This window comes from Podarcis liolepis (assembly GCF_965112155.1).
Source record: "Podarcis liolepis genome assembly, chromosome: 8".
Taxonomy (NCBI): Eukaryota; Metazoa; Chordata; class Lepidosauria; order Squamata; family Lacertidae; genus Podarcis; species Podarcis liolepis.
In genome coordinates, this window is record NC_139560.1 from 23,919,154 (window position 1) to 23,934,582 (window position 15,429).

The window sequence follows — 15,429 nt, forward strand, 5'->3', positions numbered from 1 at the left end:
TGTCTCTTTCTCACATACAGCCTCTCCGGTCCTCATCCCTTCCAAGCAACCAAGTCATGCAACGCTAGTAAATGTTACATCATTTGATATATCCTGTATATAGGAAGCAGACAGGGCAGTCCACTTTTCAATTAACACTTCTCCAGCTAATTCTCCTGGCCCCCAAGAAAGGTGTTGCTTATGAACAACTCAGTCCATTGACTGTGTCAAACAGCCAGTCAATGAAGGCCACCTGGATGAAAACATTAATATGGTAAAATGATGCACATATCACTTTGTCACCACATTCGACCATCCACTGAATGATCTGCCTTTCCGAAAAGAAAATGCATGGAGATGGGAAGGTGCTACCTTACCAAGGCAGATAACTGATTCATAGCTCTAGAATCCATTACTGGCCAGAGGTAGAAGGTGGTGGTAGAAAGGATAAGAATGATACTGCACAACTGGCCTCCTCTGCCGGACAGTTGTGGCACATCAAGTGTCACAATTGCCCTTTTCTCTTGACACTTACCATGCTTCTAACAGACACCGCTAAAAACTTTCCTGTTTAGGCAAGCCTACCCTGATGGTTAGAAAGTTGAGGTCAATTTTTTATTTTGTATTCTAACTTTCATACGTTTTAAAGTAAGCTTGTTATTTTTTCTTGATTTTACTGTTTTATGCTTTCTAAACTGCTCTGAGGGTTTTTTTTAATAATCAAGCGGTGTATACACTTTATGAAATAAATAAATACATGCCAAATAGATATTCAGCAAACTGAACCAACCTCACTGTGTGATTAAGATTAAGCCCACAGCTCCCAATCAATCCCATGTTATAGGGCAGGGACTAGTATTTCTTGAAATTAAGTGAATGCTGTAGCTTTTTAGTATTTATTTTGTTATTACTGTAGCTAAAGCCAGCATAGACCAGACCTAGATGGGAAACCACTTGGAACACCAGGTAAACTACTCTTAAGTATCTTAAAAGAAAAGGAAGATAAATAATACAATAAATGAATTACCTAAGAAATGTGTTTAGGGACTTATGCTGGCTGTTTGGCCCTAATAATAAACATTTGTTCATGTGTTCAGGGACTGGGGTTAAAACTAAGGACTTCAAGGACTAGACATGCAAGCCTGCCTATCTGAACACCAGAGGTACGGATCATCCAGCAGGCCCATCAGAAGGATTGTGCCAATGTGATTTTGGCAGTTTTACTGTTGCCAATAATTGGAAGAAGAGAAAAGGAATACCCTCCCCCCTCAAATGATCTGGACACCATAAGGAGACCAAGGAAATATGTACCACAAAGATGTCACAGGGTTTTGTCCCTGAATGGATAGAATGGAGAGACCCCAACACTGAGGTGACGTTTTCAGTAGCAGCGAAATGGTAACACACATTTCCAGCCAAAACATGCTGAAGAGTACATGGGGGGGGGGGGATTGCAGTATATGAACCATAGTAACTCTGAAAGAATGAAGTTACCTCTGCAGCTTTATTGGATGGTTCCAGTCCAACCATGTTAGTCTGTATTAACTGCTGTAAGAGTTGTACTTGAGCCACACTGAGGAAGAAGTCCAGGCTTGTTGTCATATTCACTTCCAAAGAATGGCCACATACTAAAATTTCCTGTGAAAAACAAGTTTGTAAAACAAAGTCAATGGATACCAGCTGTTTCAAGGCAATTATGTAATTTTCTTTTCTAACCAAACACAATGTAGACTATTTATACTCTCCAAATTGGGACTATTAACATTTTCTTATCTCTTCAGGCAGAAAAGCACTGTGCACCATCTGTAAAAGGAAATCAGGTGGAGGAGTGGTGGAATAGCATACCACTAGGCTTCCAACAGGATATTTGATGATTAAGATACATTTTGTTTGTTTCATGTGTGAGGTCCTGTTTCTTTGTTGCATCAAATTCTGGGCTGTCAGAGACTCTATTCATGTTCTTGGCAGAGGACTACACTTCCCCTTTCCTTGCTCTCAATGACAGATATACATTGTGGAATACAAACTCATCTTGGTTTATAATGAAATTGTACATTGCAACCCACAAATAACCAACTTAATTGATTTGTAGCTGCCTGTAAACTACTGTTGACATCTTGGCAGAATTATAGTTAGATGACCATTATTTTATGGCTGTTGTTAAACACATAGGAAAAGCTTTTGACCATTTCTGGCAAATTACTTCCGAGATGGAAAGAAGAAAATGAGCAGGTTTGCTTACTAAGCAGATGCTCATAACCCTTATCATGACATGTGCATAAGTATTTATTAGTAATCTGTAGTAGGCCTCTCCCTTCCTCACTGAATTTCATCAAGGGAATTGATTCAAAAAAAATAAAATAACCAAAACATTTACATTCTTTAACAAGAGCTACAGTAAAATTCATCTGTTACTTTTCATGGAATGCCTTCTCTACAGCACAGCAATTCCCTAGGTAATTTAACATTTTCCTTTAGATTTCCTTTCCAGCACATTTGCAGTAGCAAGTCAGCATTGAGAGGATGGGCCACAGCTCATCAACACACAATATCCCTTGAACATAGAATGCCCCACAACCCCCATATTTAACCCCTGGCATTTACAGTGAAAGGATAGCAAGGATAGCAAGGATAGGTTCCTCTTCCAACTGGGCTGAGAGCAAAGAGGGTGCTGTGTGGTGTCTGTAAGGAACTGATGAGAACGGAAAGGAAGGAAGAAACTGGATGAAGCAAAAATCAAGAAAGCTGCAAGGAAATGTAGAGGTGGCATTCTGGTCTGGAGCTGTGTCTTAAATCAAAGATATGTATTTTAGGGAGAAATGTATAGAATTCAAATGTGTGTGTGTGTGTGTGTGTGTGTTGGAAAGGATGAACCAGGCATATGTGAAACTAGACACATGTGAAACTGACATGGAGCAGAAATAAACTAATTTGACCATCCCTGCTGCCAGCCTAATCCACCTCACAGAGTTTATCTGTTAATTAAACAGTGTTCATGTGTGTTATAAATGTAATTAAGAAACACAGAAACACAGGCTAACATGCATACAATTACCATCTATTGCTCTTCTTAGCATACATGCAATAATCACTATTTCTGACCTACACACAAGGATTTACAGAAGACAGAGACTTTCGAAAAACATTTTGATAGCTAATGCGGGTTTTTGTTATATAATTAAACTCAACTTAATGTAGCATTTTAACTATTGCAAATATCTGCATTCAGAAAGATACATGAATCTGAAAGCCATGTGAGTACATCTCAAGTCAAATACCAACCTCTGTATGCAGATTCTCTGGTGAGATTACTTTTGTGAAAATGATGGCAGGAGCTGCAGTTATTCGCACTGTAAAGTCTGTTAAAATTGGAGTTAAAATAGCTCTTCGTTCTTGATGCCGCTTGATGCTAAAAGAAAAAGAAAATTTATATTAATTCCCAAACCTTAACAAAGAACTTTCATTAGTGGAATCATATCACCCAATTTCTCTACTCAACTTAGATTACACGATTTTCACAACAGTGAGGGTTAACAGAATGAAAACTTTTATAGGGAAATATATTCATCTGGATGAAGCTCAGTTTGTCCTGGGGCATAAAATTGCAGACCAAAGTAGGAAATTATTAAACATAACATACCATATTAACAGACTGCCTCACCAGTAGTGTGTTTATCATTAGATATATTTAAAGCATTTGACTGTGTAGAACTAAAGCACTTAATCGGAGTGATAACTTTTTTTGGATTTGGCCCTAAACTGGTAAGATTATTGGAAAATATTTATGATATTATATCTCCTACAATTAGGATAAGTAATACAAATTCACAAAAATATTAACTTAGCCTCAGGACAAAACAAAAATGCCCATTATCACTTGTATTATTTGCTCTAATTATAGAACCCCTGGCAATGAGATTACACCAAATTCTAGCAGGAAAGGTTGTAACTATCAATGGAATGGAATACATTCTGGGACTCCATGCTGATGATACTGTTTTATGTATTGCTTATAGCAGTGTTCCCCAACCTTGGGCCTCCAGCTGTTTTTGGACTACAACTCCCATCATCCCATGCTAGCAAGACCAGTGGTCAAGGATGATGGGAATTGTAGTCCAAAAACAGCTGGAGGCCCAAGGTTGGGAAACACTGCCTTATAGGACTCAATTAATGCTGGAAGGTTATTGAGTATACAGTTGGATACCTTTTTAAATGTCTCTGGACTTAAGGTAAAATTTCAAAAAATGGAAGTAATGTTCTTTCATATTCCCATGCAACCTTCTCCAAAATATTACAAAGCCCAATAGCTAGGAAAAAAGCTTCAGATACTTTGGCATTCAGGTTGCCCATAACTGATTAAACAAATTTTATCGGACAAATTATAGGAAAATCTGGAATATAATAAATATGGACATGCAACGCTTGAACAAAATGAAACGTTCTATTATGGACCAAGCGCCTGCAATTAAAACAAATTCATATTTCAATCCGACAGACCACACAATTAAAAATCTTTGCTTGTACCATCACCCAACTGCTGGGCGATCGGGGCCCCCAAATCTAAACAGCTATTACAATGCATGCCAACTTAGCAACATGACCGACCTAATGTCTGGCAAAAAGAGAAATATATGGAGCACATTAGAGAACTTGGTAATAGATGGTGTCCCTATAAAAGTAATAACTTTCAAAAAGCAAATTATGCTCTTTACGGTGGCTTACAAATCCATTCACATTTACAAACTTTCAAAATTTGGACAAAATGGTCCAACGGCCTCTCACCCATTATTCCATTACAGTTCCACTGGGTTTTCAAAAATAAATATAGAGCCTTAAATATAGATGTGTGGAAAGAAAAACAACTGTATTATTTGAAAGATGTTTACAAAGATGGACTACTGCTTACCGTTAATGAGATGGAAAATCAATTGGAATATAATAGCTATTAGGCTACCATTTAAGGTCTTTTTAAGCAAGTTCCCAGGTTAAAAATGAAGTCATGAGGCAATTAATGGTTTATGAAAAAAATAATAGTGGAAGTAGAGTTGACATTTTCAGCCCTCTAGTATCGTCACATTGGTTGATATTCAGAGAAAGGAAAGATCGTTCACTATTTTACTACACATCAGTACCAATTTCCTAGTCATTAAAATGGTCTTTAAGTTTCTTTTTTAATGGTTTGATCTAGGAAGATGGCTAAAGCAGGTATTAGAATTAATGCATTTTTAAAGAGAAACTGAGGACAACGTTGTCTTCAAAAATGAGGTGTCCATTTCAGCGATCCCAAGGAAATAATATGAAATAAACCTGCACTTTCTTTATTAAGTCTTCCACACTGTACTATCCTTAAGTGTTCTGCTAACTTGACACAGCTGGGTACCATATGAGCATCCTCAACAAGGAACGGTGTAATGATGGTACTATGACCACACTATGTTCACTCCAGGATCCACTTAGGCATCTGTTACATATTTATACCTTTTTCAAAGACAAGACTTTCAGAAATTTTAAAGTAGCTGACCATCTTAGTATACCTTAAAGAACATCTGTTTAGAGTAATAGAGAAAACAAGAAAGCTGTTGTATGTCCACACAAAATAATTATAAGGAGAAATAATGGAGAAATACCAGCAATCACAAGTTTGGTTACATAAGTATATTAGTTGGGCCTTTCCATTCATGCACACTGTAACAGTGCAGCTTACTACTGCGCTGCAAAAGTTACGGGTCACTTAGCCATACAGCCATTCTAAAAAAGGAGAATGGAAACTAGATCTCTCCTAATTTCATTGATGCAACAATCAATTTAGTTATTGGGAAGCACTAATGCAGGTTAAAAAAAATTATCAGAGAAGTCTGACAAACATTTTTACAGTAAGAGAAATGAAATACACGTTTCCTGTTGATTAGCTTATCATAGTACATTCAAGCCTCTATGCTGAATCCCAAGAAGACCTGCACAATTAAACATCCACATGGATTTTGCAGGAAATATCAGGGCACAGGAGCTGATGCTATCCTTTTATCATAGCTGTCCTGTGAAATCCACTTGGATTTTCCATTCCAGCCATATGTTTTCCACATGTTGCACATTCCCATGGCGGTGGGGGGAGGGAGCATGTTTGAATAGGTTCTCTACCACTACATCCCAGAGGAATATTTAGAACGCTCCATTATAAATTTGGCACCCATTGAAATAAGACACACAGGGACCTTAGTAAAGCCCATACACTGAGTTTTTAAACCTGAAACAATGGCATTCTGCAAAGAAGGAAAGGTGATCCATGTTCCCCTCCCTTTAAGAAATGTGCATGGAGGAATACACCGTGTTCTAATTTTCTTACATTTTGACCATTATCTAGTCTTTCTGATAACAGCTAAAAGCTCAAATCTGCCTAAATCGTTTAAACTACTGTCATTGATCCAGTCCTTAAGTGCTTCAACTGAAGGCACCAAAGGAGTTTTTGATGTTTTACATCAAGAGTTTCAGTTATAAATATCAGCACATTTTACTTCATCTAATAGATAAGAGCAGTGAATCATTTGCAAAGCTTTTAAAGGCTCTTTAATTTTTAAGAACATCTGATAGGGGCCCCACCTGTGGTTTGTTTTTACAAACGTACATGCTATACACTTATCATGATCATAGCTAAAGTTACTGTGGAATCAGCATTTCCTTTGCAAACTGCACTTTTTGGGGTTTATAGAAAGACTCGTTGCAGACTGAAAGTTGAAACAAAGTCTCCAGCTCTAAAAAGTCATTAAAAATTATATCATTTTAAAACAAAATTACAGTTAACATTTATGATTTATAAGAGTCAGTTTGATATTCTAAAGTGTGTTAAATAGGGTGTTAGACATCTTGTAGTTTCCTAGTGTATGCTTCCACTGGGTTGGATCCATGTCTTCTGAGGTCTACTCTGTTGCCTTATCTCTGCATATTTATATTGCTGGGCTAACTCAGAATCCTGAATATGTAGGAGGTTGTTCAAGACAGTGTGAACAGCTTGGATAGCCATGATAAGGAAAACAGAAACATAACTAAACAATACTAATTCAGGAATCAAAATGTAGTGCTTTAGTTTAATGCAAAAAAAAGCATTTATCCCAAGTCTACCATGTTATATCTCCCATGCAGAAGTAACAAAATGTCACCATCGATTTGTCACACTATAGCCCTGTGTGTACCATATACTTGTACAACAAATGGATTTGGGAGCAAAGCTCCACCCTTAAACCTTAGCACAACAATTCAGTATTCTGCTGTGAATGTAAACATGCAGGTTATGTTGGTGTTATTCATATTGTACATTTTTGCAGGGTAGAGATTGTGCAGACAGACAGGCCTGGCATAAACTGTGTTCACCAGGCACAATCCCAACTCCCTCCCCCAGCACTCATTCTGAAAAGCATGTTAGCTGCACTGGGCTACTGTGACCTCTAAGTGGAAAAAAAGCATCAAAGTCTACTGTAGCAATATAATCAAAATGGAACACTAAAAATGGAAGATGTCAAAGTAACATTTATAAGTAGACTTGAGCTGGAAGCCCTCTTTTGCATATCAACAAATCAGCAGAAATTTGTCATTTCAGAAATTGCAGCTGTTTTCATTTACAGAAGCACAGAAACTGGTTTGCAGCCAACAAAGGGGGGGGGGACTTTTTTGTCCTCTGCCGGCTTAAAAATGTCTAAACTGGTTTTGTTCAAACTTTGTAAAAGAACAAAAGGGTAACAACTCTGTTGTTCATAGACTGGAAATGTGAATGCCAGGTTTCAGCCTGGAGTTATATTTTATGGCCATATTATAAGCTATTATGGAAATATAGACATAACTTTATCTGCACGGAAATTACAGTGCAACAGTGCTACAAAACAAAAACTTTAAGTGTATTGTCCAGATCTCTGGCTCACGGGAAACATGCTTGCTAGGGAATGCAAACACACTTGAATGTACAAACAACAGCATGCTCAGCTGAAATATGTGGGATGTTATTATCATAAAGTTTTTTTTTTGCTCAAGAATACGAGGCACTATTTTCGCACTGCTTTCTTACCTACTAGCCATATTCCACTCAAGGGCTGGATTCTGAGAATTCCTTTCATTCTCTGGCACTGTCCTCCCTTTACCATTCTCCTTCTCTGGCTTCAACTGATCCCACTGAGCAGTACCAATGTTGATGGACTGGAGGTCTATTTGATACTGTCTGTCTTCCACCTCTGATCCAGGATCACGAAGAATCCCCAGATTCAGTGCTCTCCTATAATGACAAAAGAGAGAGAGAGAGATAATAGAGAGAGGTTGCATTGTTTTCATCTCTGAGATTATGGACTGGAGCAAGTCTCAAGGCCATAATGTGGGCAGAAAGTCTAAACAAACAGTAACTTAACAATAGGGTTAATTATTAGGTCAATGGCTGTTATGGTCCTGGGGCTGGACTCCCCTTCTTTGGAGGATGAGGTTGGTGATTCAGAGTGGGAGGTGTAAATGGCTTTAAGGTCACCCTCAGAAGCACCTTCTCTATTGAAAATGCTTCTGGACTAAGGATGTCATATGGTCTTCTCTGACTCATCTCAGAAGCCCCAGTACAACCAAATTCTCCTCTGTTCCACTGCATCCCTTTAAATTAAGAAGCATCTAGTGAAGGTGGAGCCAGCTACCGAGACAAATCTGCAGCTCCTACAAAGGGCTCAGCTAGAGAGCAATTGCTGTAGAAACATTATGTGAGCTCTGCTCTCATGTAGCATTCAGCCTGAGTCCTGCACAGCTAGAGTACCCTTGTTTTGCCTTATCCGCCGCATCTTGCCTCTGTTGAGGTCAGTATGTGCATGAGAACAAATACTTGGATCCAGAGTTTGCATGCTAACCCTCTACTCTGCCACATCTCAAAATTAACGAGGGGAAATTGCCATCTGGACTGCCCTTTACGTGTTAGCCACAGACAATGCCCAGCCCTGTATCAGAGTAGAATGGAACGGCTGGGGTGCATTTTAAATTGCTGCAAAACAGGAGCAAGACACTTATGTGCTAGTAAGAGGGGGCGGAATTGAAGTGAGGAGCTCACCTCTAAACATCAGATGACCTTAGCCGTCAAATTACAGATTTGAAAATAAGGGACCAACAGCCTCAAAAATAAGGGATCAGCAGCCAAAATAAGGGATTTTGCTATTGTAAAGAGTTGCATACATTGGTAGGATTGACAGATGCTGTCAATGCCGGCATGAGGCGGTTGCGGCGCCACGGCGGCCGCTGAAGCACCACCCTTCTGCATCCCTCCCCATCCCCTCCTCCTCCGTCAGGCCGCCTCCTCAGCTGCCACCACCGCTGCCGCCTCTGGGCTCGCAGGCGGCGGCGAGAGTCTCTCTCACTGCCCCCCCCCCAGGCGGGGAAGGGTCGATGGAACTCCTCGCGCCAGGACAACAGCACCAGTGTGCTCCCTCTCTCACGGCGGAGGACCCTGAGCCGCTGCTCCCCTCCTGAGCCGGACGAGCATGAAACCCGGGAAATTTAAGGGACATCATTAATAAGGGACAGCAGCGGGACACGGCGCTGGGATAAGGGAGTTTCCCGCCAAATAAGGGACGGTTGACAGCTATGCAGATGACTCTTCATCAATACCCTAACGCACATGTTTACAATAAAACACAGTCACAATGCAATAACAGTGAGAATAAAGCAAGGGATGGCTGGCATGTAGTCCTCCAGATGATGTTGGACTACAGTTCCCATCATCCCTGACTACTGGCAATGCTGGCTGGGGCTGATGGAAGCTGGAGTCCAACAACATCTGAAGGATCCCATGCCAGCCACCCCAAAACAGTGTTAAACAACCCAACCAACAGCAAAATTAATTTACAATTAAAATAAATTAAAAGCATGGTGAAAAATAAAAGTGCTTGACTGCTCATTTAAAAAGCACAATGGAACGGTCCAGTCAAATCTCTCGTGGGGGGGGGGAGTTACAGATCCCCATCTCATATTACTAACACACTCCCCTTGGCAGTGAAACAGATTAGGGCCTATGATGATGTTCGTAAATGATGTACAAGTTCATTTTCCTTCTGCTACACAGTTCAGGCCAAAAACACACTGGGACAGCTCAGAGAATTGAGCTAATATTCTCTGGGGTACAAGCGTGGATGTTTCTTTCTCTCACCCCTGTTCCAAGACCCTGGAGATTTTCTTGGGACTTTAAAATCCAGGTGAGGCATGACCCAAGGCAATCAGTGGCCCCTCTGAACTTTACCCTGGTCACATTCTGCAGCATAAGAACATTATAGAAACTAAAAACTGGACTGTAAGGTATGCTAAAGACTTCCTGATCCCTGTTGTAAAAGCTTCTCTTAATCACTGTGACATATTACATTAGACGTACAATTTATTGTATCCAATAAGTTCTCTACTGTTCTCTTTGCAGGTGGCACCAGAGAATAAACTAAAAGCCTACAACAGTTGGTAAATAATATACTAATGTAATACACCCAAAGAAGACCTTAAGCATGTAACAGGAAACATAACTTTGATGTTTTCCTTTTTAAATTGATTTAGTCTGGGTCAGGCATTTTGTATGTTTATATAAGACACAGCTCATGTTGAATCAGTTATTACTCACTGCTGAATAGGCATAATTCAGAGGTTCATTGTAAGAAAGTCAAATGTATTCCCTTACAGGTCAGTTGAGACTTATAAAAGACTGCAGAAACTAAAAATAAAAAATAGAAGTTTTGAAAAAGGATATAAATAATAGTGATGTATGGCTTAATCGTATTTATTAAAGGAAGCCTTACTTTCACACATTTCTCTTCACTCCAAAGCTAGGGGAATATTCATATTATATATTGGGAATGTCTGGCTCTGAAGGTTATTGTTCGGAAGCTTTGGTTTCCTGGGTGACTGGGAAAGCCACACTCCCACCTGCCTCAGTCAGCATACTTTACACAGGGTTGTAAAGCTAAAACATGGAATATGGATGCACTGTAACCTGCCCTTAACCAGGCTCCAGAGACCATGTATGCACATTCTTTAGGGTCATGTGATTTTCCTCTCCCCAATGGATTACTGCCCTCAAATTCAAAAAGCAAAAAATAATCTGGTGCAAGCACTTTTCAAAAGGAGGACAAATGCTAGCTTCCATGTGCTGTGTTTCCTATCCTGTATTTGAAATGTTCTTGCTTGTGCCCAAGAACCAAAATGAACTTAGGGCAATTTGAAGAGCAATTCAGAAGCTTGAGAAGGTGTCTATGGCAATAAGGTACCACTAGGTCCAGTCGTGTCCGACTCTGGGGTTGCGATGCTCATCTCGCTTTATTGGCCGAGGGAGCCGGCATACAGCTTCCGGGTCATGTGGCCAGCATGACTATGCCGCTTCTGGCGAACCAGAGCAGTGCATGAAAATGCCGTTTACCTTCCCGCCAGAGCGGTATCTATTTATCTACTTGTACTTTGATGTGCTTTCGAACTGCTAGGTTGGCAGGAGAAGGGACCGAGCAACTGGAGCTGACCCTGTCGTGGGGATTTGAACCGCCGACCTTCTGAACGGCAAGTCCTAGGCTCTGTGGTTTAACCCACAGCGACCTTTAAAAGTGTTAACTGCACAAACTGCCTTTTGTATGCTGTTGAATAAAAAATGCAGATTAAAGAATTATACTAAAACCAATTACTTTTCAACAAAAATGTCATATGCTTATTCTATACATGACAACATTCCCCATCCTCTTGAGAAGTACACATGGAGCACTCTGCCATCTTCCACCAAAAACATGTGAAATTTAGTGGAAGACCACCACTGGTTAAGTTAATGAACAACTGTCGCTTTAGCAAAATAATTTATTTTGGTGCAGTTGTCAAAATTGTGGACTTCCTTTGCCCCGTGTATAGATCTAAATGATAATAATTACTTTAAAAATAATAAAAAAATTCCTTCCAGTAGCACCTTAAAGACCAACTAAGTTAGTTCTTGGTATGAGCTTTCGTGTGCATGCACACTTCTTCAGATACACTGAAACAGAAGTTGCCAGATCCTTCTATATAGTGAGAAGGTGGGGAGGGGTATTACTCAGAAGTAATACCCCTCCCCACCTTCTCACTATATAGAAGGATCTATATACCCCTCCCCACCTTCTCACTATATAGAAGGATCTGGCAACTTCTGTTTCAGTGTATCTGAAGAAGTGTGCATGCACACGAAAGCTCATACCAAGAACTAACTTAGTTGGTCTTTAAGGTGCTACTGGAAGGAATTTTTTTATTTTGACTATGGCAGACCAACACGGCTACCTATCTGTAATTAAAAAATAATAATAATCAAGGAACAAGCTGAGACATCAACTTTGGTTCTCAGTTTCCATTTGTAAAATTGTAAATGAAAGAAAATTTCATTCAACCATCAAAGAGTGTCAAAACTTTGGACAGAACTGGACATGAGGCAGCAGTACTATTAATAGTAATTAGACTCCCCCCTTTTTTAATCTTTTAAATACCGTACATTAGAAGTCATTTTAAAGTTGCATTAGCAGCCCCTTTGAATAAGGTCCATGGCACTGGGGAGGGTTTGTCACCCATTTCCCCCTCCCTCACTTGCTATTTTCTCAGTCGGGGGAAAACAGATAGAGGTACCACTTTGATATTTGAATTTCTTCCATGGAAAAAATTACAGTGTGTGTGTTATGGTGGTGAAGTAATTTTAATCAGGAAAATGGTGAGGGGATGACGATGACATCTTTAAGATCCTACCCTAGTGTTACAGTATTGATACAAATTAGGCGCACCTCCTGCTAGTTGTTAACACTTTGGAAAAATGAAATGTCTTATTCACAGATGCCCTAGGTTGCATCTTGTCTGGCAAATAATAATAATTTATCATTTATCATGGGTTTCCCCAGCCACTCTGGGCGGCTTCCAGCAGAATATTGAAATACGATGATTCATCAAATATTAAAAGCTTCCCTAAACAGGGAAAGGCAAATGAGCCACCAACTGAATTTGCATCAGCATTTTACACAGAAGTGGAAATGGTACGCAGTTGTTTTTCACATAACAATGTTATTGTTGGTATAAACCCATATTCCAAGCCACCTCTCATGATACAGTTTTGGCATGGAGGTCTCATTGATCTGAGTCTACACAGCAGCTGCCTCGTGCCACAAGTCAATATTATGTGTATCTATTCAACGTATAGACTAGCCCACACTACACAGTTTGTGTCCGTGCAGCAACCAATTAGGGATGGAGAATTTTATCTGATCCATACTTTTAACTGACCTAAATTTGCACCTCCCAGATTAATGCATGAATTAGGACGTAATTATCTTTTACAGTTTGAACTTCCCTGAATTTTGCAATATATTGCTCAGCTCAAAAATTGTACCAAAATGCATATGAACATCCATTTAGAAATGTGCATGTTGAGGGGGAAAGGTAGAGGTACATTTTGTGACAAAATAATCAAAGAAATATTTAAGTATTATTTAAAATACTTTTCATAGATTCTTTTAAAAAAACCAAAACCACCCCACCCCACAGATTAATGCAGAAATGTGACAGAAAGGGCATTATGAATAAGCACCAGTGGCGTAGCGTGGGTTGTCAGCACCCGGGGCAAGGCAAGTAATTTGCGCTCCCTAACCCGTGGATTTGCACCCCCTAACCCGTGGATTTGCGCCCCCTAACCCTAACCCCCAGATGTTGCGCCCGGTGCGGCCGGCCCCCCCTGCACCCCCCACGCTACGCCACTGATAAGCACACTATGTGAAACTGACATGGAGCAAAAATAGATTGATCTAAATTCTTGTGCTGGGAACTGATCTGCATGGCTGGTTGATTTACATTAAATGAATGGAAGCTGGCAGCAACCAAAACACAGAGAGTTCCAAATGGCTTGCCCATGGCAGCTGTACTATGAAAAGTAGCCTCTCACTCATAGTTTATCTTAGGATATAATATATCAATCTTTGAAAAATAATATTGAGCCTCTTCTTTGCATTTTTATCTCCACACTGAAATGAACTTTATAAGCCAAAGGAAATCTTCTCATATAACTTAGAAAAGAATCAGCTTAAGGGCAAAATATGATAACTCTTTCCCCTGTAATGATGGCAGGTGAATGCCACTATAATGTGAATTTGTTTTCCATTTAGGAAGGTCAGCTTTAATGAAATGGACCACAGCATGGTCAGAATTGATTGTAGTACATGGATCCTACAAAAGCCACTGAACACATGAAAGGAATTACAGTAGACCACACATCAAACGTTTTGGCCTTGTGCTTCCTTCCTCTTATCCTAGTGGCAGGAAATGCACTACATATCCCGTGAGGTGACCAGACATTTAAAAGTAGTGCCTTGTTCCAAAAAGCTCTGTGTACAGTAATTTACCACAAATAAGCAGAAGACCGTTTTCCACTGCAGTTGTCTCTTACACGTATATCTGGAGCACAATAGGGAGGAAAAAAAGGTAAAGTATGGCAACTATATCTTTTCAGGCTAAATGCGGGGAAATGTAAAAGTCAACTAAGTTTCAGCTTTTTGCCGTGTTAATGTGTATTCTGCCTGGTAATTTAAAAAAGTATCTGTTTCTTGTTTAAATGCTTCAACAAAAAAATTAAAGTGAGAGTGCACATTTTAATACTTTTTGTGCTCAGAGAGAATAATGTTGATTTACTTTTACTGCAGGACTTATTCTAAATGTTGATTTGATAGCTGTGCAAATGATGCAGATGCATAATTCTAAATGGAGGTTTCGTGATATGTTTGGATGATAAAACATTTCCACCAGTCATAAGAGGAACATAACTTTTCTACATAGACTCAGAAAGGATGACAAAGAACAGGGAGTAATGTCAGCAGCAAGAAGAAATAACTGGTGCTAAAACCAGATGTAAGAACATAACACATTCTTTATTGATTTGTTTTACGGGTTAAATAATTTTAGCTCAAAACTCAACATTGCTCGTCTGCAACAGGACACTAGGTTTTGGCTTTCTAAAATATTACATAAATATTTGGCTTAACACTAAACTGAGGCAAACAACCTCTTTCGGATTCTACACCCATTTTCATTTTGTCGTACCTGGTACTCATTGGTTGCTCAAGGTTCTGTTCGTTTAGTGGTACAATACCTCAGCCTTATCAGGTGCTGTATATATTCACCTGGAAGTACTGAGGTTGAGTTTCACTGAACACAAGCTTCCTATTTACTCTGTGGATGTTATTTTGATGCCGGATGAAAGACAGAACATCCATAGTGTGTTTGATAAGCTGACATGGGACAGGAGTTCTTTTTTCGCTGTTGTGTCAGTTTATCAAACCCATACGTGGATATCGGTCAAATCCTCTTAATGACCACACTGAAATTATTTGAATAGATAACTTATACATATGATATGTACTGTGCTCTCTATAGAAACAGAAAAAATATGTTACACACATTATATCTGTACCATTCCAATTTCTTATG

General features: G+C 39.5%; 1 protein-coding gene across 8 annotated transcripts in view; it reads right to left on the minus strand.

The window, feature by feature from the left end:
- Window positions 1-15,429, minus strand: part of VPS13B (vacuolar protein sorting 13 homolog B) — an 883,035-nt gene that overhangs the window by 619,296 nt on the left and 248,310 nt on the right. For 6 of the 8 annotated variants that reach the window (XM_083517129.1, XM_083517132.1, XM_083517130.1 and 3 more), the window contains exons 31-33: window positions 8,033-8,236; window positions 3,262-3,388; window positions 1,474-1,617 (exon numbers count right to left, since the gene is read on the minus strand). The exons of the other annotated variants lie outside the window; for them this stretch is intronic. In XM_083517129.1, coding sequence (XP_083373255.1) covers window positions 1,474-1,617; window positions 3,262-3,388; window positions 8,033-8,236 — 475 coding nt within the window. The remainder of the gene's footprint in view (window positions 1-1,473; window positions 1,618-3,261; window positions 3,389-8,032; window positions 8,237-15,429) is intronic. 8 annotated transcript variants of the gene reach the window in all.